The following is a 22893-nucleotide window of genomic DNA, read 5'->3' as shown; positions in this document are numbered from 1 at the left end:
GTTAATTCTGGCAACATTTGCATATGGTAACAGTTGTTCTGTCTTGTTTTCTGAAATGCTACATTTGAGACCAAATAAATGTATAATTGGTTCATCTGAAAAAAGGGACTAGAAATATGCCACAAAAATTATTTTACAATACATTTTTGCAGAAATAATCTCTAGGTGAAGCTTCTTCTTTTTATACACATATACAAAATTTAAACAGCAATATACACATAATCACAGTGAGGACGTTGGCAAATTCACCAATCTGTAGTGTAAATACAAACTGCAAAGCAGCCTTCCAAGAGAACAATGCTACACAGCAAGCAGAGCTGGCCCATTCAATAGCAAACACCAACACGTCCCTGCCAAAGGGAGACAGTGCAAGAAAAGCAGCATGCGCTTGGATACAAACAGCAATTTATGGCTAATGGTTGACATAACTGTGGTAACAGTGACTCTCTCGCTGCTATGCATAAAGTCCTAGGACATCTGTTTGTCTTTATACCATTCCACAAACTCGTCCAACAAAACTGGCCCTGAAGAGAGAGAGAGAACAACACGGCTATGAGGCTTCTCACAATGAGGCAGATGAGCAAATGTGCAGGGGCGGGGGGAGGGCGGGGGAACACCTGCCCGGTACTTACATGCTCCATCTTCATCGTAGTTGCTGAGGTCAAGGTTAATTGTTCTGCTAAACTCTAGCACATTGCACCACTGGTCTTTGTTAATAACTTTATATTTTGATTGCTGATGGAGGGAAAAGTAGTATGAATTACTGACACACCAATTAACAAATGAGATGGTTTCAATTGCTGTAACAATCAACTTAATAAAGTTCACGAAGGTTAACTCTTTCCATCTGAGGTACGTTAAGCACCAATCTAACCACTGGACCACCAGGGAAGTCAGCACTAATCTAGGAGAAGGGTGAGAGAGAGCAAGAGGGGGGCTTCAGGTGACAATTTTCATTATAAAAATATTATGGGGGCTCAACACAAAACAACAAATACATCAAAGAAACACAATTTTACATCCCCAGAAGTGAAATTTCTAAACGGCAGAACCCCTTTTACGTAAAAGAGCGATAATTCCTATCCCACAGAGATGTGGCAAGGATTTAAAGAGATAACTTCTCTAATTCACGTAAAGTACTTTATTTAGTGCTTGGCACACAGTAAGTGCTAAATAAAGAGTTGCTCCCATTAACATCCTCTGACATGAACGGCATGCTCACTGTCAAGCTGTTAGCTTACAGCGCACGCAGTGGTGGGCTGACTCAACGAGACCTTGCTAAGTGCTGCAAGCGGTCTCAGGACCAGGCCGTCTAGCCACTGAAGAGTTACTGCTCTAATAATTCAGAACTTGAGTCTGATCATAAAAGAACTCAGAATAGCGATGAACTAGTTTTTCTCTTCCTCCCAGACAAGAAATACGCCACATGCATATTTTAAAATACAGTATTCCTGTATAAAGATTTAAAAATAAAACCCAGTCCAACAATGTTTAAAAATCCTCGCCACCAAAATCAGGAACACTGGAAAACAAAACAACTACTTAAAAGCAAAGAGAGCTGCACCAACGGTTTGGAGGATGCAAACACAAGAAAAGCTCAAATGAAAGGATTATTGTGCCCTTTTCAAAGAAAAATGCAAACTAATATAAGAGAGAGAACAAAGCACAGACCACAAGTTTAACTTTCTAAGCAACTAAAAGCAAAACCCAGTCACCGAAACAGTTGATGGTGCTCCTGGAACTGTGCGAAGTCAAATTTGCTGGCGGCAAGGTCTTCAGCTACAGAACCCTTCACACCCGGGCTCAAATTCTGCCCAACTCTTTGAGAATAGGAACCTGTTTCTACTCATTTTCCAAACAAAGCTAACACTTCTGAAGGTTGTCAGAGAAACTGGAACAGATCACCGGTAAATATGGGTTGTCACAAGTACAAGTAAACAAGTACTTCTTATATTAAAAACTAGTTTTTATACCTTCCTTCAGGAGTCCCAGTTAATAATGCTAAAAGCAATTTTTAATAATAGTTCTCAAAGAATCCTATCAGTTGGAGGTTTTTCTGGACCATTACACCAAGTAAGTTGTAAGGAAGATCATTTCAAGAGTGAAGCTGGAGTCAGGGGAACGCCCAGGATCTTCTCAAAGATGCAACACCCTAATCCTTTCAAGCAGAAAGCATTTTTTAAAGGGGCCTGGGACTAGAGGGCAAGAAGGATGCTCTATATGACATGACAACCCATGTAACTCAAACTTACATCTCAGATTCTTTCAGGTCCTTCAGAATTATTACACTGCAACAAAGCCAGTTCTTAATAACCAACAGCTCAAAATTTCTATCACTAATACTTAAAGCAAACGAACGACAATGAGAGAGGAAAGTGCTGGATTACTTCTAACACAAATGTGAAGAAAATTTAAACTGCAGGAGATGCTGTCTGAAGGAGTTTGCCACTTAGATTGATCTAGGTCCCCAAGTTACTTGGAGATAAGCATAGATAAGAATACATTACAAACTTAAGTTAGTGAGAAGGCAGGTGGCTGTCCTCTAACCTTTGCTTCATAAAAGTAGAACTTCACCTAAAGCCACAGAAGAAAGTAAATCTTGTTTTACTCTTTTTATAAAGAGCAGGAAATCTAAACAAAAAGAAGCTTTTAAAATGGGGACAAGAGAGGAAAGGACAGAGCCCCGCTGTCTCTGATGCGTTTGCACTGGGGAGCGATGCGGCACATGCAATGCACACACAGGCACACTCAGAACGCAGGGAAGTGCTCACTGACAGCAATTACGTCACCACAGTTCCTACAGGCAGAAAAGTACAACAAACAGAAAATTACATAAAAGAGTTAAATCAAGTATACTTGGTTGTTCTAAGCAAGCAAACATACATTCCATAAAATAACAATTTAGTACCTCTAAGAATTGGTGAAAAACTGGAAAAAGGGGCCAGATTTTTCCTAATAACAGTCCCAACATGCACTTGGCAGTGTTTATGTCTAGGCTGCGCTGGTCCTTTTCCTGTTTAACAAACAAAAACAAGGATGAGCCAGGTGCCCCCAAATAATAAATCCCAATAATCCAAATTTCTGTTTTACTTCCAACAAAAAATTAGTAAACAGCTCATGTATCATACACTATAAAAACCCACAATCCAGACTAAGGTGGGGGAGGGGAGGTAGTCAGGACACAGTGGGAAGAGTAAACGGTTTTGTACTATATAATTTTACTGTGAGAAAGAGTCATGTCAACTGAATGATCAATCTAATGCAAAATACATTAGTTACATGGTAACAATCTCTATGATTATTTCATGCGATAAATAAAAATCTGTAACTTGCTGTTTGACATTTATGATTATTATCAACATCATAATTACTGATCCCAAAGCCCATAACTTGACGAAATGGAGTTTAAAAGTTTCTAATTCCATGCTTAGGAATCAGGTTTCCTTGATAAAAATCATTTTTCCACCAATTTTTATTTCTTTGGTAAATGTTTTTCTTATAATCTAAAAATGTTGTTAAATTGAGCTCATAATGAATGCTGGGGCTCTGGAGGGTCTTCCCAAATCAGAGGATGCATTCACTCCCCCACTCTGGGGGAAAGCAGTCTGTCTACCTGTTACAGTCCTTCTTACCTTGGAGTCGCTGGATGTGAAATCTCCTAGCAGAACACCCCTAACTAACAGCCAAGTGAAAGACAACATTGCATAAGGAATCCAGAAAAGACATTTACATAAACCTGAATATGGGCAGATTAAGCTCATTTTACTTATACTTGCAATTAAGAATCCTAATTTCTCACTGATCTTTCTTACAAATTTCCATTCGGGAACTACAGGTGGGCAGTTTCTATGCAAAAGGACAGAGGACGTGGGACCCTAGGTGGTAACTATATATATCCAGAGCTAGCCTCCTCGTGGTATCTCAACTTCAAAGAAAGTTTGCAAAAGTACTTTTCTACAGAGGGAAAAGGAAAAGTGCCTGGCTATCCCACGTGGGGTGGAATCTAGATGTTCACCAAATTACGGGGTGATGCCGTGACCACCACTGTCAGCCACATATGCAGCTACACACACCTCCCCAAAAAATTGTTACCGCAAGGATTCTAACAGTGAAGTGCTCTTTAGTATACAGAGAATTTCTGGCCGTGACACTGAATTTTAAAGTGACGGACTTAAACAATACAGCAAATGTAAGGGCCTAACTCAACAGCCAACAAAGTAGATGAAGATTCGGGAAGATATGTGATGGGTCTGTCTTTTGGTCCTGGTTGTACAGCACAACGACCGTTCACCAACAGACCAGGCCAGATGGCTCCGAGTCACCCTTCCCTGTTCTGGCCACACAACTGAAGTCTGAGGATGGCGGGGGACCCCAACTCCCACAGTTCAGTGCAAATAGGGGCCTCCTCTCTACAGCCTGCTCTGCTGTCCCCGACCACGCATATCACCCTGCTCAGGGCTGCAGTACTCACTCCGTGGAGAGGATGACGGCAGGAAAGGTGCCCTCGAGGGGGCCCACCTTCTGCCACCAAGCCTCACAGGTCTGTTGCACTGGACGGGCTCTTGCTTCTGCGGTGCACTGTGCAAGGAAACGGAAAGCTTCCTCTCACCGTGTCACATGGGTCTGGCAGCAACGGCACACCCCGCTATGGAGCATCCACAAGGAAAACGAGGGAACTGTTGAAAACACACGCGGCACCACAGGACCGGGCCCCAGGTCACCTGCTGAACAACAGCTCGGGCAGCACTGGGCTGAGGGCACGGGCGCTCTGGAAATGCTCTCCCTTCGAGGAGTTTGTAATCCTTCACTCAACCTAAAGTCCCTAGTCTTGCCCTGATAACATACTGTGCCTTCTTCCAACATCATCCATGTCCCCGTCACAATGGACATACACTAAGGTGACAAAAAAAAAAGATACAAAGGACCTGGACAGACTCTTTGAAACAGTGCAATCATCTGACAAACTGATGATCATGAAGGATTTCAATGCATGTGTTTGGCAGCGATGCCAAAACATGGATGAAAGGCATCAGACTCACAGGACTGGAAAGCTGAACAGCACTCACTTACTCCTGCTCTGCAAGGGTGCCAGCCAGCAGCTCGCAATCACTAACACCATCTTCTGCCTAGCAAATAAGAGAGAGATATTATGGATGCACTTGCGATCTGAACAGTGGCATCTCGCTGATAACCAACATTGCCTGTGGGTGGATGTGAGGCTACGTGCAAATGACCATGACTGGGAGCACTCCGAATTCCTGGGGACAGCACAGCTGAGAGACCCCAGAGCAAACAGCTACTAAACAGCAAAATGGAGACATGCCCAGGGGGTTCTCTGACAATGATCCTAATGGCATTCTCAAAGGGCTTCCCAATTAAAAGTGAAATGAATCTCCCAGAATGCTATGAAGCAGCCATCAACATTACAAGTATTAAAAAAATCACCTTAACAAATTCAAGGAATACAGCAAAGACATCTAGAACCCCCTCGCAGGAAATTCAAATAGTACACTGTCAACACCAACGCTGTGACTCTGCTCGTGGAGCACCAGGGAGCGAGTGGCAGATTTCTGCATCTCAAGGTCAGAATTTAAGCAGAAAGGACCTTGAGACAGGCTGTCCAGAGTAAATAAGCATCCCCTGAAGGCCCACTGAGGTTAAGGGAGAAGAAGTGAAACTTTTCTCCCTGCCCACCTCTTAACCCAACTTTCATTTTCTAAGATAACAAAATAAAAAGCAATTTTATTTTTCAAATAATAATAGGAACTGAACAGGTTCTATACACACACCAAAGACGTACTAACCCCCTACAATACACAACTAGATTCTGCCTTGTGGTCTTCCTTAAACACAGATTTTTAAATTCAGTTACAGATGAGATCAGTCCTCTTATTTGCAGCTGCAAGACCAAAGGATCCTTCTCTGAATATTCTATGGAGCTATGTTTCGTATATGGAATGCACTACTCAAGCTAAAGACTACTAACACCTAATGTAGAGTAGAGAATAATGAAGTTTTACCAAGTTCTGATTTGACATTCAAAAATGAAAACAAATATTGCCTTTGTTTATGTAAGACTGTTCCAACACAGGTCTTCCTGTAACATGTGAAAACTAAGCATTTTTTTCTTAAATGGCACCAATGACACAAACTGAATCAAAGTAATTAAACAGTTAATTGTCAATATGCAAATATAAATATGATATTACAAAAATTAATCTTCAAACATCTAGGTATCCAGATACGCTGTATCACCGACCCTTGTGTCAAATGATCTACTTCCAGTTTTCACAAAGTTTTAATAGCTTAAAGACTTGCACTTGAAAAGGGGAATGCTGAATTACTAAAATTATAAAGAAAAAATCTTCAACATTCAAAAAGAAATCCTTAAGATTTTCGAGAGAGACTAGATGAACTTGAGAAACAGTATATAAATGCCCATGATCACAAACATTTTAAATGGTGACAACCAAGTCAGAAATCAGTACATGAAATCAAAAGGCCTTCACTGAAGACCTGTAATATATAGGTCATGGAACTCTCATTTGAGACCACAGGATTACAAAATAGAGAAAATGCAGTCTTCCTTACCACAGTTCAACAAACATAAGGCAAAAATAGAGAGCGCTAAAGAACTCAAATCTTCAAGTGGTTGTTTACAAAGCTGAAAATACAGCAAATCAGTTTTTTGAATGAGAGTTGTTTTCTTTTTTTTAAATACACATTAGAAACAAGCAAAAAGGTCATAAAACCCATGAGTGCCCTCCCACTGGGAAAAGTGAAACTAAACCATGATGCTCTTAGAACTTACCCCAGCATAGTTTTCAAATAACAATGTTTGCAAGGCAATTACTTGATTAAGCTCAACTACTGACAATTCCTTTAAAACAAAAGAAAAAGAAAGATCTGCCAACAGGCGTAGCCTCTCCACAGTGTTTTGTTTGGCATAGATTCTATTACTGTATGCACTACTCTTGGAAGGTAAATTATTATTTGAAACCTAAGTAATGTCAGCGAAGAATAATTCAACAACTATTTCTAATTCTGTGGTTAACTTTTACTGAGAACTTAAACTGAGCCAGAAACTGTTTTAAGTGCCTCATACTTCAAACTCATTTAATACAACAACCGCATTTGGATAGGCATTGTTATAATCCCCAATTTATAAATAAGGAAACTGAGGCACAGGAATGAAATGACAATCGATAAGAGCTGGGGCTTGAACCAGGAGTCTGATTCCAAGCCTGAGCATTTCATCGTGTACCACCAATCCACCTCCCCGAGAAGGAAGGGGGGAAGACAGCTCTCAATGTTAAGAGACACACAGTCCAATTCGCTTTACAAACAACTGCTAAGCAAATCTGGGCAATAACCAAACAGTAATCTTAAAGGTAAAGCTGACAAGATGTCCCGGGTAACAGACCTCAGATTAGATGACGACATATTCTTCCTACTTCTGTCCTCGCCCAGGCCCACCTTCTGTTTTCCTCATAATTTACAATGAAAGTACAAGGTAGAAGTAGAGAGGAGTACGTACGTGTGTGTGTCTGGTGCGTTGGGGGTTGTGTGGAAAGGGAAATTAGACAAACACAACCGTTAAGAAGTAAGAAACTGACTCAGGTTAGAAGAGAAAAATGAATCAAATGGTCAGAGCAGATGTCAGATTAGAGCCAGGCAGAGTTCTCTGATAACAGGGGGTGCTGAACACAAGACCCAGCAAAATTTTCCTCCGCAAATTCTATGAGTAACATCCACAACCATTCCATTAAATGGAAGTGACGTAGACGTTAGCTTTCACCTGTGACGTCCTACACTTTCTTGAAACACCTCCTCAGAAACTAAATAAAAGCACTGGTAGCTGGAAAAGTGGGCGCCATCAAGGGACAGGCTGTGAGGACTGACTTGTAACAAGAGATTAACTGTCACAGGATCACCTCTCAGGAAGGGGGGATTCCCACTGGTACCTTCGGCCCCCACAAAACCCTCCATTACAACTTCTTCAAGCTTTACTGCAAGGAATGAAAAACAAGGACTTGCCCCTAGAGGAATCTCCCATTCTTCTCTTGCTCACTGCCCTTCCTCTCCTTCACCCTGAAGGCCTCCCTTCTCTCCATCCAGCACTTCTCCACCTCAGTCACGTGGGAGGGCTCCACTCAGCTCCCATCTCCCCCACCCCACCTCCGAGCCCACTGAGGCCTTGCCTCAATCCTCCCCATCATTCTCGCCTTCCTACACCAAGGCTGTCGGATACAGCACCGCTGGAAGATCTCCGATAGCGGCATCACCGTCAATTCATGGTGTCCACTCTCAGCCAGATGCCAAGATGCTGCTGCTATCAGCACTTCACTCAGCCCAACATTCATCCTTCTCAGAACCCCAAGAGGCAACTCTCTGTGGCTTTCAGCACAGTACCCTGTCTCTGACCCAGAGAATGTAGAAAAAACAAATTTGACTCATATTTAGTAACTAGTCCCAGATCAATCAAAAAAATCACTATATTTAGTCTTTTTATCTCATTCTATTTGTCCAATCTTATTCTCACTAGGTCCTTTTAAAGGACTCAAGGCAAAAATGGCTGTTTTACTTAAGGAATCCATACAACCATATTTGTTTATACAATAAATAAAATCTACATTAGGGGGAAGACGCTAAGCATAAAAGTACTCAGACAAAATTCCACTTGTAGAAGGAACTGGCCATTTCCGCTCTTGAGTCTCTACCCCACCATCTTCCTGTAACAGGACACCACAGGACAGTGAACAGTTTGAGTCAGGAAGGTGGTGTGGCTCCATGGAGAGGACACAGTCTGCACTCAGGGACAGAGCCCGGGCCCTCGTGTTGTCCCCACCTCTCTGGCCCTCAGCCTTGTCGTCTGCATTGTGACAAGACTGGACCAAGTGTCCTCTTGTGGTTTCTTTCAACTTTCAAGTTTCACGATTCTCTGCCATCCCTAAGACTACACATAAGTTCAAGTCAAAGTAAAATTAGGAGAAAAATAATATAACTTTACAACCAAGTACTATTTTTAATTGCCTACAAGGTTCTAAGGTGAGGGGAAAACAATCACACTCTTAGGATTATAATTTTGGTGGAGAGATGTTAAAGGGGCATTTTATCACTTTCTGGTACTACAGTTTCTTTCCTGGTATATCAAAGGGTAATTCAGAATATTTAACATATGTCGTTGTTATTTCCAATCGAGAATATTTAGGATATTAAAACTATAACAAAGTTCAGTTCTTACTAAAAGTTTAATTTTAAAAGGTCTGCTGTGTAATTATGCGTTATTACCTCTATGAGTCATTTTTCTAGTAGGAAAAGAAAAGGATTGGAGGGAAGAAGGGGGTGGTTGAATTCTGCTTCCAACCAAGACAGAGTTAGAGAAACAAGATTCCCACCCCCGTGCACGTCAAACAACCAGAAAACTGAACAAAATACATGAGACAATGGCTCTCACTCACTGGTCAGTGTGCAGAACAGGAGTGTGACCCCTGAGAAAAAGGATAAGTCCCCAGTGACAGCAGCATACTGTGCAGGGGTGGCTCCCAGGCCACAGCACAGGAGGGGGACCCAGCCCCAGCCCAGTGGAACCCCAACCGACTGAGTTGGAAAGGACAGAGTTGGTGGAGTTCAAGGAGGCATATAATTGGTGGGGCAAAATACCAGCAATGGGGGACCTGCACAGAGAGACCTGGAGACCTGCAGAATGTCTCCCCAGCCGCTGGCTGAGGACTTGTCTGTGCACATGTGAGAGGAAACCACCTGAGTCTGGGAAAGAATCACTGCAGAAGAGTACACAGAAATTCCCAGAGCTCACATGGGGCTGGGAATAGTTTCTATTTCCACCAGCCACAGTGGAAAAAATCTCATAATACACAGGGCCTCGGATAGAATCCTCAGAAGGGTATTATTGTCTTACTAGTGGGGCTAAGTCATCCCTAGACTGAGGCTGCTCTGGACCAGTCCTTTCAAAGGATCAATCTGATTCCAAGTAACTTAACTATATACCAGAAAAAAATTTAAATCCAACATTATTTAAAGGAATACAACAAACCCCAGCAACCAACAACATAATACTCACAATACCCAGCATCCAACAAAAAAGGAAAAAAAAACTACTAGGAATGCAAAGAAGCGGTAACATATTGCCCACAACCAAGATAAAAATTTTAACCAAGAGAAAGAGATATAGAAATGACAGATATGATGGAACCAGAAGACAATGCTATTAAAACACCTGTTATAAACACATTCTAGATGTTCAAGAAGGTAGAAGAAAATATTATCATGATTAGAGAAATGTATATAAAAAGACACAAATGGAATTTCTAGAGATGAAAAATATAGTATCTGAAACGAAAAATATACTGGGGCTAGGATTAGCAGAAGAAAAGATTAGTATTAGAAGATATAGTAATAAATATTAGCCAAAGGGAAAACAAAAAAATTGAACACAGTATCAGTAGCTTGCAGGACAATAACAAGCATCTAACATAGGTGTAACTGCAGTCCCAGAAGGAAGAGAGAGGGAGAACAGAAGAAATATTTGAAGAAATAACAGCTGAGACATTTCCTGATTTAATATAAACTGTAAGTCCAAAGACCTAAAAAACTCAACAAACCTTAACCAGAATAAACATAAGGAAAATTATGCCAAGGCACACCACAGTCAACTTGCTGAAAAGCAGTGAAAAGAGAATAAAAGCAGTCAGAAAACAAAACAAGACAGTATGCTCAAAGGAATAATGAATGACACCAGACTTATCATTAGAAACTCCACAAGACAGAAGACAATGGAGAACTATCATTAAAGTACTACAAGAATAAATGGTCCATCTAGAATCTTTTATCCAGAGAAGTACCTTCTAAATTGAAGGCAAAATAAAAGCTTAGAGATTCATCACCAGAAAATCTGTACTATGAGAAATGCTGTAGGCATTTTTTTAGGCAGAAGGTAAATGATACCAGATAGAAATCTGGATCCACACAAAAGGAAGAAAGAGCACACAAGTGGAGTATATTTGGGTAAATGTAAAAGATATTTTTGCCTATTTAAAGCAAAAATGATATTAATATATACTATGATCTGAATGTGTCTGGCCCCCCCGCCCAATTCGTATGTTGAAACCCTGATCGCCAAGATGATGGTAATAGGAGGTGGGGTCCTCAGCTGCAGAGAGCTCCCTCCTCCCTTCCACCATGTGAGCTTACGGCAGAACGACACCTATCCTGCTGGCACTGTGATCGTGGACTTTCCAGCCTCCTGAATTATGGGAAATAAATTTCCATTATTTATAAGCTACTGAGTCTCTCGTATTTTGTTACAGCAGCCTGAACAGACTAAAACAATAGACTGTGAGATGTATAATACATGTGTAAGTAAAATGTATGACACAGCAGCAAAAAGTACGGAAGGGCAAAATGAAAGCGCACTATTGTAAAGGCTCCTGCATTATACATGAAGTGGTATAATATTATCGGAAGATGGACTGTGAAAATTTAAAGATGTATACCGTAAAGCCTAGAGCAATTGCAAAAAAAAAGAAACAGAGACACAGCTAATAAGACAATAGTGGAAAAGAATGATTAAAATGGAATCTAAAAAAACCCTTCAATGCAAAAGAAGTCATGAAAAGAGGAAAAAAGGAACAAAAACAAATGGGACAAGGCTTCCCTGGTGGCGCAGTGGTTGGGAGTCCACCTGCCGATGCAGGGGACACGGGTTCGTGCCCCAGTCCGGGAAGATCTCACATGCCGCGGAGCAGCTAGGCCCGTGAGCCATGGCCGCTGAGCCTGTGCATCCGGAGCCTATGCTCCTCAACAGGAGAGGCCACAACAGTGAGAGGCCCGTGTACCGCAAAAAAAAAAAAGTGGGACAAAAAGAAATGAATAGCAGTTTAGGAGATGTAAACTTAACCATATCAATAAATACATTAAATGTAAATGGTTTAAGCATCTCAAGACATATATTGTCAGACCCAACTATGCATATGCTATATATAAGAAACCCACTTTAAATATAAAGGCACAAATAGGTTTTTAAAGAGGATGGAAGAAGATATATCATACAGACTTTAATAAAAAAAAAAGAGCAGAAATGGCTGTATTTGTATCAAAGTAGACTTCAAAACAAGGAATATTATCAGAGATAAAGAAAAACATTTCATAATGCTAGAGGGTCAATTCTTCAAGAGGACATAATAATACTAAGTCTATCTAAACCTAATGCCTGAGCTTCAAAATACATGAAACAAGAAATGATACAAATGACAGAAGTAATTATAGTCGGAGAGTCCAACATTCCTCCCTCAGTAAATGATAGAACAGTAGGCAGAAATCAATAAGGATACAGAAGACCTCAACAACACTATCAACCAACTTGACCTAACTGACATTTGTAAAACATTTCACCAAACAGCAGCAAAATATTCATTCTTTTCAGGTACACATAAAACATTCATCACAGCAGACCATATTCTGGACCACAAATCAAGCCTCCCTGCATTTTAAGTGGACTGAAACTGTCCAGAGTATGTTCTCTGACCACAGCAGAATTAACGATAGAAAGATTACTTGGAAAGTCCTAATAGTGGCAAATAACACAAGCAACACACTTCTAAATAACCAATGAGTCCAAAACCACCACAAGGGAAACTGGAAAATATTCTGAACTGAATGCAAATGAATACACAACACCTCGACACCTGTGGGATACAGCTAAACCAAACAAAACAAAGGATTCAATAACAAACTCATCTTAGAGCATATTTTAGCTAAATTGAAATCTATTTGGTAATGATTAAATACGGGTGGTTGTTATTCATCATTACATAAAGGGGCTTAATTTGCTGATACTTACTGATACTCTCCTTAAACGGCACAGATCTCTGTGGGCTGCTCCCAGGGATATGACGAAAGAAAACACGCACTCCCTTAACCCGTCAGGAAAAATGCGGGCCGGTACCCAAACTCCAAGGCGAAGCTAGAGGGATACGAGGGCCATGTAAGTGAGGGCACATGTTCTCTCCGGGGCAGGATGATTCTGTGTGACAGCAGAGGCATGTGGCTTGGGCCCAGAAGCCCGACGCTGCAGAGAGCCGTCGGGGGAGAGACATGGCTCCAAGCAGAGCCTGGCGGCGCAAAAGGCAGGGAGCAGCGAGGTGGGGTCAGGCGGCAGGTTCAGCGAACTGCTCGTTCGACGTCAGCACGACACAGGCGTCTTTGTGGGAGAGGAAGCCTGGGACTGGACTACGAGGGCCTGGAGGAGCCGCAGACGCGACCTGGAGCCAGAACCTGAGTCTGAGTCCTGAACCTACTGCTGAGCAACGAGGCAGCCCTGCCCCAAGTTACCCGCTCCCCTGTGAAGGAGGACAAACCAGCCTGTCTCCCTCAGCTGCGGGGGGCGCAACCGTACCACCCACACGGTGGGTGAAGCACTACGTTCATGTGGAGGCGACGGGTGCAGTGGCTTGGTGAGCTGAAGGTGCCCGAGTGGCCCCAGGATGAAGGAAGATGGAGGACACCCTACCAGTGTGAGTGTGGGTGAGAAGGGAGAGAATGTGGACGCGAGGCCACGGCAGCAGTACAGGCGAGGAGCACGGCCTCAACCCCAAGGCTGTGGTGGAAGCACCGAGAAAGAGGCAAAACAGAAGGGGCCTCGGTGACCAGCCGAGAAGGGGATGGAAAGCCAGGGAGGAGGAAAATGGAACCCAGTTCTAAAGCAGTGGATATGTGGGAAAATTTGACCCTCAAACAAGGAAGTTAGAAAATATTTTCGTGAGAAGGCGAGATGCTTCTAAACAAACTTTTGCCCATACAATAGGACACTGCCGACTTTGGAAGGAAAAAAATCTCATGAAACAAAACATTTAATCCTAAAAACTATGCATCTATTCTAAAAGCATCTGGCAAACAAATTCTATATACAATTACACAAACGCTGTTTAGTAAAACACTGCAACTGAATTTCACCATGTTACTTCTAACATCTATAAATTTTCATGCATGTCCTGATTTTACTTGAAGGTTGCAAAAATTCACAAGTGAGGACATCACAGCAAACTACTAATGTGTTATTATAGATGCACCGGAACTCATCAGCAAGTGAACCTTTGGCTGAGCTAACAGAGCCAAAGCGAAGAAAACGTGAAAAGATCACCACGGAGGTAAGAAAAAAGTATTATTTGTCACTGAGTTCTCTGCTTAAAAAAAAAAAAAGATCAAAAAGAAATCATCAATCAACAAAGCCTAGTCACCTGAACCCACCAAACACACAAACATAACAGAAACCACCACTCTGCAATAAAGTGTAATTGTACATATGGGCCGTGGACAGTGAATGAACACAATGCCAACTTATACCTCAGAATTCGCTACCTACGGTGACCAGGCTGAAAAATACAGCTTTATGTCACTCCAGTAGAACCACCTATTCACCTACTTGGACTGGCTCACTACGTGACAAACAAGATGATCACTTTTCAAAATGATGACTAGAAACTATGTTTGAATAATGTCCACTGAAATTAGCTTATGTTTGAAATTCAAACGATTTTCAGATACGATATAGCACCCAAAATGAAACTGGCTTTGATCTAACTTATTCCAGTAAACTCAATGGGTGAAGCTTTGCTGTTTCGTGAGAAGGAAAAGATTTGTCAAGCTTACCTAAGAGACATTTAGAACAGTGTCTATTACATGCCCATTTACAAGTTACTTCTAAGCCAATCTCAAGAGCTATTAATAGGCTGTCACTAGAGCTTTTTGCTGACATACTACATTCTTGCCCAGAATCAGTTAGTGTAGAAAGGGTGCACATAGAGAGAAATTCTAACTAGCATCCTGCGAGTAGCTTATTCAACTTCCTTGCTGTAGTATGTAAAACAAACCTCAAAAGGGGAGGGAGAGAGAGGGAAACATCTGGATAGGCTCCAGAGAACTCACCCGTGCAAAGTCAAACGCATATCTGTAAATAAGTTTAAAGTTTGTAGAATCATTTAATAATGATCTTAAGTAATCCAAAGTATTTCTGAGTTTTTCTGTTGTATCACATCTAGAAAAACAGAATAAAGGCAAATTATAACCCGAGGTTTTTTTTTAACGTGGGGCAGTAATATAAAACACAATACCAAAAGACAATAAAAACCCTGGAGTTGGAACATGCCCACGATGAGCTGTTTTCTTCCTACACTTTTTATTTTAAGAAATTTCAAATGTATAGAAAAGCTGAAGGTCTAGTAAATACACACCCATACACCCATCCCCTGGGTTCACCAGGAGCACTGTCACATTTGTGCTCACTCTCTCACATACATGCACTGTTTTCTGTACCATTTGAAAGTAAGTTGCCAACATAATGCCACTTTACTCCTAAACACTTCAATGCCATCATCACTCTTAATATCCTAGAAATGTTCACTTTCTGAGCTAATATATGACCCATGCGCAAATTTCCCAATTTTCCCCCAGCTGTTTCTTTTCATCCGGGATCCAATCAAGGCTCATGCACTGCTTTCAGGTATCTATCTCCTTAGCATCTAGAAGGTGTCCTGCCTTTTTTCTGTCTTTCTTGACAATGTCATTTTTTAAAAGACCAGACTAGTTGTTTTGCAGAATCTCAGTCTGTCAGATAATTTCCCTATGATTATATTTAGATTAAGTACTCATGATAAGAACTCTCCACGTGATGTCCTTCTCAGTATACCCCGTGAGGAGGCTCATAACGTCAGTCTGTCCCATTACTGGTGATATTAAGTTGATTCATTTGGTGAAGGTAGCATCCACCAGATTCTCCACTTAACAGTACTCTTCGCCCTTCTGAAATGGTGTGTAATCTGGGGGATGATACCTTGAGACTGACAATCCTGTTCCTCAACAACATTTCACCAGGTGAAACATTTTAGCATCTGTTGGAGAGCACTGCCTGAATCAGTTTTACATCTGAAGGTACAAAATGGTGATTTTTCTAATTCTATCATGCTTTTACACTTACAGGCTGGAATTGTTCTATAAAGAGTTCTACTCACCATCTTTCTTACTTTCTGGACTTAAGGATTTTTGCCTTTTACTCAGTGTTATAATCTGCTACTGTCTTCATTCTTTTTGATGCATAAATTGTTCTTGTTTGGGCAGTGGCCCCTTCAAGCTGGCTCCAGTGTCCCTCTGACAAGTCCCTGTCAGTCTCTGAGCACGTCCTCACTTTCTGGCACACGATATTCTAGCTCACCTTGTACTCTCTCTACCCTAAATTTGAAATCAGCTATTTCTCCAGGGAGCCCCTAGTGATAACCATCTATTTTCATAGGTAAGAGACACACTGTTTAGTTTTCTTAAGTAGACTGATTGGTTATTTTTACAAACTAATTTTCTGTTCATAACATCTAGCCCTTAAAAATGAGAACAAAGAGTCATCATTTTCACTGACAATATTAAAGCTTTTCAATGCTTCATGTGTCCCCTTGCGTTTCTCTGTAGAGCTTTTACCTCCTACTAAGTATTGACAATACATATTACAAGTATTATCAATGTAAATATTTTACATACTTTATAAACTAAAATATGGTTCATAATAGAGCATACTAATGTATTTTTAGCAATAAATTTTGAAAGCTTTTTTTTGTAGCTATTTACAAAAAACTCCCCAAGATCTATTGAGATGATAAAATATCTAAAAGTCAAAAGCTACAGTAAATATTTCATTTCTATGAGTCTACAACAGTTTAGAATCATTTAATAATGATTCTATAATGAAATAAAGCACAGTGCATGTGCTTTATTTCTTCCTGATGTTTTTGAAAACTAGAAAAGATTAAAATTAGACTATTTTAGAAGTCAGAAAACCCTTCTTTAAGGGACTGACATGTAAGCTGAGAGCTGAAAGATAGGTGGAAACTAGATGTTTTTGGAGGGGAGGGCTTTCCACATTAAAGGAACAGTACGTGCAAAGGCCCAGTGGCAGAAGGGAGCATGCCAAGTCCAAAGACTAAAAGAAAACCACTGTGACTAGATTGGGTAGAGTAAGAGGGTAAGTGGTCCAAGATGAAGCTGAAAGGGAGGTAGGGCCAGACCACAAAGGGTTTTTGTGGTCCACAGTGGGTTTTTTTGTTTGTTTTGGGAGGTTTTTTTGAATCCTAGAAACAATGGAAGCCACCTCCTATAATGGGAGAGACCGTGATCAGGCTTCCATCTTGAAAAGCCCACTCTGGATCTCTGTGGAGAAAGGTTAGGGAAGGAAAAAAAGAGACAGTGATTGATAGCTTAGTTATAGAGATTTACTGCCAGAACCCAAATGAGGGTTGCTGGAGGCTAAAAGGATACACAAGAAAGCAGTAAGCAGAGCCTGCAAGGCAGGAGTGGGAACAGGGCTTACCTTGCACTGGGCACCCTACTGTATGGCTCGACTTTCTTACCAAGTATATAAATAACGAATAATATTTTATTAGTAATAATATGGGGGAGGATCAAAAAGGAGGGAAACCAGCTAACCCCAAAACATCTAAGGCCAAGGTTCCCCTCTTCATTTGGAAAGAAGGTTAAGGATGAAAACCACAGGAAACTGGCCAGATTTGGGCCAGTGGTTTAGTTTAATTAGTCCTGCCCAGTGAAAGGAAGAAGAGCAGTTGTTTGTTTCAACAGATTCTAGAGCAGGCACCACTCATTTAGATGACCACTGCATAGCTAAAAGAAAATAAAGACGCTGCAAGGTGAATATGACGTTCTGCAGCGTGCCTGGAAGCAAGGCCAGCCACACTGGCAAAGACGTCCCTACGTCTGAAAGACGCTCAGAGAGCTCATCTGGAGTGTCAAGCATAAAATGCCCTAAGTAAAATTTTCACTTCATGTATCTATTAAGGATGGGTTAGAGACGATACTGTCAATAAAGGGTTTAATCTGCTTTAAAAGGGTTCTTGTCCTGCGGAGACTGTGGACTAACCCCCATCAGGGAGACAGGCCGCTGAGTCACCCTGTCTGAACAGCAGGTTGCCATCTAGTGGCCACTCGACAAGGCCATCTGCAGAGGGGCTCAGTTCAAACAAAGGGCCTGTGAAGAAACAGGCTTGGCCTGAGACTTTTCAGAAAGCAGCCACATCATTCAATACATTTCCCCCTGCTTTTCTGTGTACCACGTATAAGAAAACTTGTGGTAGTCATACAGTGACAGTGCCACACCGCTAAGGGGCATCTTTTCCCATGAGGAAATACGCATATACTGTGGAATGAAATCATTGCTTATTTGAACTTTGCTGCTGTAACACAGTCCGAAGCAACAGGAATCAGGATAATAATCCTCACAGGTTATAAAATCAAAGGTTGTTCTCTCCCATTACCCCGGGACAGCCTTTGCCCCTTCACTTGGTCAGCCCAAAGGTATTTTTCCAGCCCATCATCAGTTCTCTGCAAAGTTAGCTACAACTCTAACACACTTTTTTGGGGTTTGGTTTTGTTTAGCTTAAACACTCTATAAGCTTAATTCATCAGAGGTAACCTTAAACCACATGTTGGAACAAGGCAATAAATAAAACAGTCAATTAAAACAAGAGTTGGGAATTCCCTGGCAGTCCAGTGGTCAGGACTCGGCGCTTTCACCGACAAGTGCACGGGCTCAATCCCTGGTCGGAGAACTAAGATCCCACAAGCTGTGTGGCCAATAAATAAATACATAAATCAATCAATCAAGAGCTGTGCCTTCTCTGAGAACGACTGCGGGAACTTGGGGATAGATGTTGCCTACCAGCTGCTGTCACTGCTTCCGAGGGTCACAAAACATGGCACTGGAGAGGCCAAGCACACAACTCCAGATGGCATCCAGGAGACTGATTTCTGGGTGCCCTGGGGAAAGCCACATTTCATCACTTCAACGTTCCTGGTTTTAGGGACATTACCAGGGACACCCAGGAAGTGGCAGAACCGATTCAAAACTCTGGTTCCAAAACCCATGGGCTTCCTATTGCTACCATGCGCTCACTGTACAGTTACAATTTTTTTACAAGAGGTTTTGTTATATACACTTTAATTCCAGCTTGAGTCCGTAAAACTTCACTGGACAGGTTTAATAAAGCCAAAAATGAGAAAAAAAGAAAAAATCCAAATAGAAGACAAAATAGATCATTCAAAAGATGGACTACTTTCCATCTTTAGAGCACATAAAGGATTAGCCTCTGAGTTTTCTGATTTATTGGGTGCAAATACCTTATAAATACAAGTAGCATAAAGAGAAGTGACCTTATTACTTTTGGATATTTTGCCTGAACACTGCTTCCAAGCTCCTGCCCCAAATGAACTTTGTCTTGTTCATGGCTTTTGTTTCCCCAGGATCTAGAATTCTGTGCTTGGCACACCACTGCCACTCAAATATTTGCTGAACAAATGACGAATCTAGGGAGGCAGGAGCGAAAGGGGGAGAAAGTTCTTAAACCTTGAAATTGTACTATTTTTGAACTACAAAGAACCTTAAAGGTTATTGTGAGTAATCATCTTCACCTCACTGATAAGGAAACTAATCTCAGAGTTTCATCTCACAAAAGAAAGCAGATTCCTCAATTCCTTAACAGTGGATCAGGTCTGTTACTATACTGTAAATTGCGAGGGCCAAGTGGCAGCATTCTATGGGAATCCACCTGCCACTACCCGTGTCACACAAAGTGGCAAGGAGAGTTCCCCACAAAGAGCTTGTGGAGCGACCCCCAGCCCATGAACATACACGTAGGCCTCTTCCAGGAAACTGCTTATTTCAATTCCCAGGTGACGCAATCCTCAAAACATGGGCAAGGCCTGGCATGGGGTAATATTCTTTTGTAAAGGCAAATGTAAAAGCGAATCTAGAACTGTCCAAAAATGGATACTACACCCTCTTAAGACACACGAAACTGTGCCTGAAGAAATGCTGATGGTGCCTTCTCTAAAGCCATGAATAAAATCTTGATTTGGCTGTGCATTCATCATTACAAGGATACTTAAAAAGGAGCAGCCATCACGTGCTCTATCCGGAAAGCAACAAAGGGAGGCAGCACGGAAAACAATGCAGGAGTTAGTAGGCTGAAAATTGTAAGGAGGTGTTTCCCTACATGACATACACAATTTTAGGAGATTCCAGAGACTTAACTCTAAAATTCTAGAGCATGCTGAGAGGAAAGCGTATCTGTAAAAGGGTGATTTGGCTTTTACCTAAAACGCACTTGTCATCAGACAATAGTTGTCAGAGGAAGAATGTGACTGAAGAATCAGAAGTCTTAGGTTTTCCTCCCATCCTACCACTTTCTTTCACAAATCACATACCCCTTCTAAGCCTCAGTTTCCCCATCTGTAAAATGTGCAGGGTAAAGCCTGATCTGCCTAGGTAGCCGTGAGGCTCAAATGAAAGAACAGTGAACAGGCCTCATAAAACTACTAAAGCACAATGAAAATGAAGCACTGTTACCAATGACAAAGGGACAGTAATATTGAAAGTTGACAAATTACGAAATTATTTAAATAAAACCATAAAACCATTTCAATTCCAATTTTAATCCAGTAAAAACTTAAGTCTATTATTCCTAGTTAAAGGAAAAAGAAAAAGAGAAGCCATTCAAGTACTTTAGATCAGTTACTATATTAAGAATTAGCACTTCCTCTTCAAATATCATTTGAAATGTTTCATCATCCACCTCAAGTGTATCTTTCAATGAGTAACAGAGAATGACAATTTGTTTTCTTGAGTGAAACTCTTAGCAAGCACACGCAGGTAAACACACACGCACAGACACACATGCATGTAAGCATGAAGTGAACACATAAAACCACTGATTTTTTTCCCTCAATTCTGGCCCAGGTAATATAAACAGAATCTTTATTATTATTATTTTTTTAATCACTAGAGTAATGAAGTTCTAACTTTGCCCAAAGCTAGTATCAGAATATATCAAATAAAAGATATTGAATATCTTTACTTACAAGTTATACTTTACTCAACTTTTCTCACTAATTATAAACCAGATGCTAATACTTTGATTTTAAACCTGCGCTGTCCAATACGGCAGCCACTAGACACATGTGGCTACTGGGCACCTGAAATGCAGCTAATGAAGATTGAGATGTACCATAAATGTAAAATATACACCAGATTTTCAAGATTCAATATGAAAAAGAAGGTAAAACAGCTTTTAAAAATATTGGTTACATGTTGGGATGATAATATTTTGGATATTCTGGATTAAGTACAATATATTAAAATAAATTTTACCTGTTTCTTTTTACTTTTTTAAATGTGGGTATTAGAAAATTTTAAATTATATACGTGGCTCACATATGTGAGAAAAAGATGGCCTATTTCTATTGAGCTGCTCTAGAAGAATACTAAAATAAACGATATACATTATATAAAAACTTTAATTTCTAAGATTCATCCGTTATAGCCCTCCTCATCGTAGGAAAATGGGGCTTGGTCTTCACCCCTATGCACAGGTGAAGGCTGCCCAGATCCCCTGGCGGTCCTCCAGTCACCCAAGCCAGGCTTGAGGAGACCCCAGGGGGAAGGCAGGCAGCCAGGGGAGGGCAAGGACACCCACCCCCAACCCTTGCCCCAGGGTAGCCTCAGGACTTACTGTAGAGACGTCATTCCTTTTAACCATTCCTGTAGAGTAAAATAACCCATGTTTTGTGCATCCAATTTCCAAGCTAGGACGAGCATAACTACCTGTTTAAAACAAAAACAAAACAAAACAAAGCAGAAAGACCAATCAAATAAGGAGGACAGACCTCAGTAATTAAATACATTAACATCAGCCAAATGCTTCGGTTCACAGTAGTTTAGTCACTGAAATATGAACAAGGTAACTTCAAAAATGAGTTCTAGTTTGGCAAACATCTAAAAGTTTGATAATTCAGTCTGCTGACAAGGGTTTGGAGAAACATGACTTCTTATGCCTGATGGTGGAAGTGTAAAGCCATTAACCTCTCCTGAGGGCAGTTCTGCAGTATGTATCAAAACTGAAACCAGCAGTTCCACCTATGGAAAGTTATCTCATAGATACACCTGCACATATACACAAAGCTGTATAGTCAACAAGACTGACTACAGTACTATTTGTAGTAGCAAAAGACTGAAAACAACCAAACATCTACTAATAAGGGACTACTTAAATACTTCTTTGCTAAACACATTCCATACGAAAGAATACTATGTCACCACTGAGACAAATGAAGTGGAGCCATCAGTACAAATATGGAACAGTTTCCAAGATTTATTAAGTGAAAATGAAAAGAGTGAGGTGCAGAACAGAGTGTTAAAAACCCAAACGGCTGGCCTTCCCTGGTGGCGCAGTGGTTGAGAGTCCGCCTGCTGATGCAGGGGACACGGGTTCGTGCCCCGGTCCGGGAAGATCCCACGTGCTGCGGAGCGGCTGGGCCCGTGAGCCATGGCCACGGAGCCTGCGCGTCCGGAGCCTGTGCTCCACAATGGGAGAGGCCACACAGTGAGAGGCCCGCATACTGCAAAAAAAACAAAAACAAAAAAACCCAAACGGTAGGTGGTGGGACACGGACAGTGGACTCGATGTTTGTGAGTTCAACTACATACACTGGGGAAATGATTTTAAAGTAGTCCAACACTCCACTTCGATAGCACCGTGCCTGCAGTGAGCACAGGATGAGCGGACAATCACTCAATCACTTCTCAGTGGGGCGCCATCCTTGCTTTCATCAGTGCATCTTCTGAAACTGGGCAGACATAAGGAACTGTGTGACAACTAGGGTTTTTGGCACCACTTGTCACTTTTTCACTCAGCTGCTTTAGAGAAAAGGTGGCACCGGACAGTGATGGTGAGTTTAATAAATACCTAAAGGTATAAAAGACAAAATTACATTTCCAAGGTGCCTCCAACTGCAAGCTCTCCAGGGCTCTTACACCGGGACAGAGCT

General features: G+C 41.3%; 1 protein-coding gene across 1 annotated transcript in view; it reads right to left on the bottom strand.

Moving 5' to 3' along the window:
- Positions 1–468: 468 nt before the first annotated feature.
- Positions 469–22893, bottom strand: part of DCUN1D4 (defective in cullin neddylation 1 domain containing 4) — a gene marked incomplete at both ends in the record, with an annotated part of 65773 nt that continues 43348 nt past the window's right edge. Inside the window, 5 exon segments of the mRNA XM_079718233.1 lie at positions 469–524; positions 633–735; positions 2909–3013; positions 14944–15052; positions 21579–21670. Of these exon segments, the coding sequence (XP_079574359.1) occupies positions 469–524; positions 633–735; positions 2909–3013; positions 14944–15052; positions 21579–21670 (465 nt within the window).

The sequence above is a fragment of the Hyperoodon ampullatus genome (assembly GCF_949752795.1).
Source record: "Hyperoodon ampullatus genome assembly, chromosome: 1".
Classification (NCBI taxonomy): domain Eukaryota; kingdom Metazoa; phylum Chordata; class Mammalia; order Artiodactyla; family Ziphiidae; genus Hyperoodon; species Hyperoodon ampullatus.
Note: the sequence above shows the minus strand (reverse complement) of the source record. Positions and strands in the feature narration are given on the sequence as shown.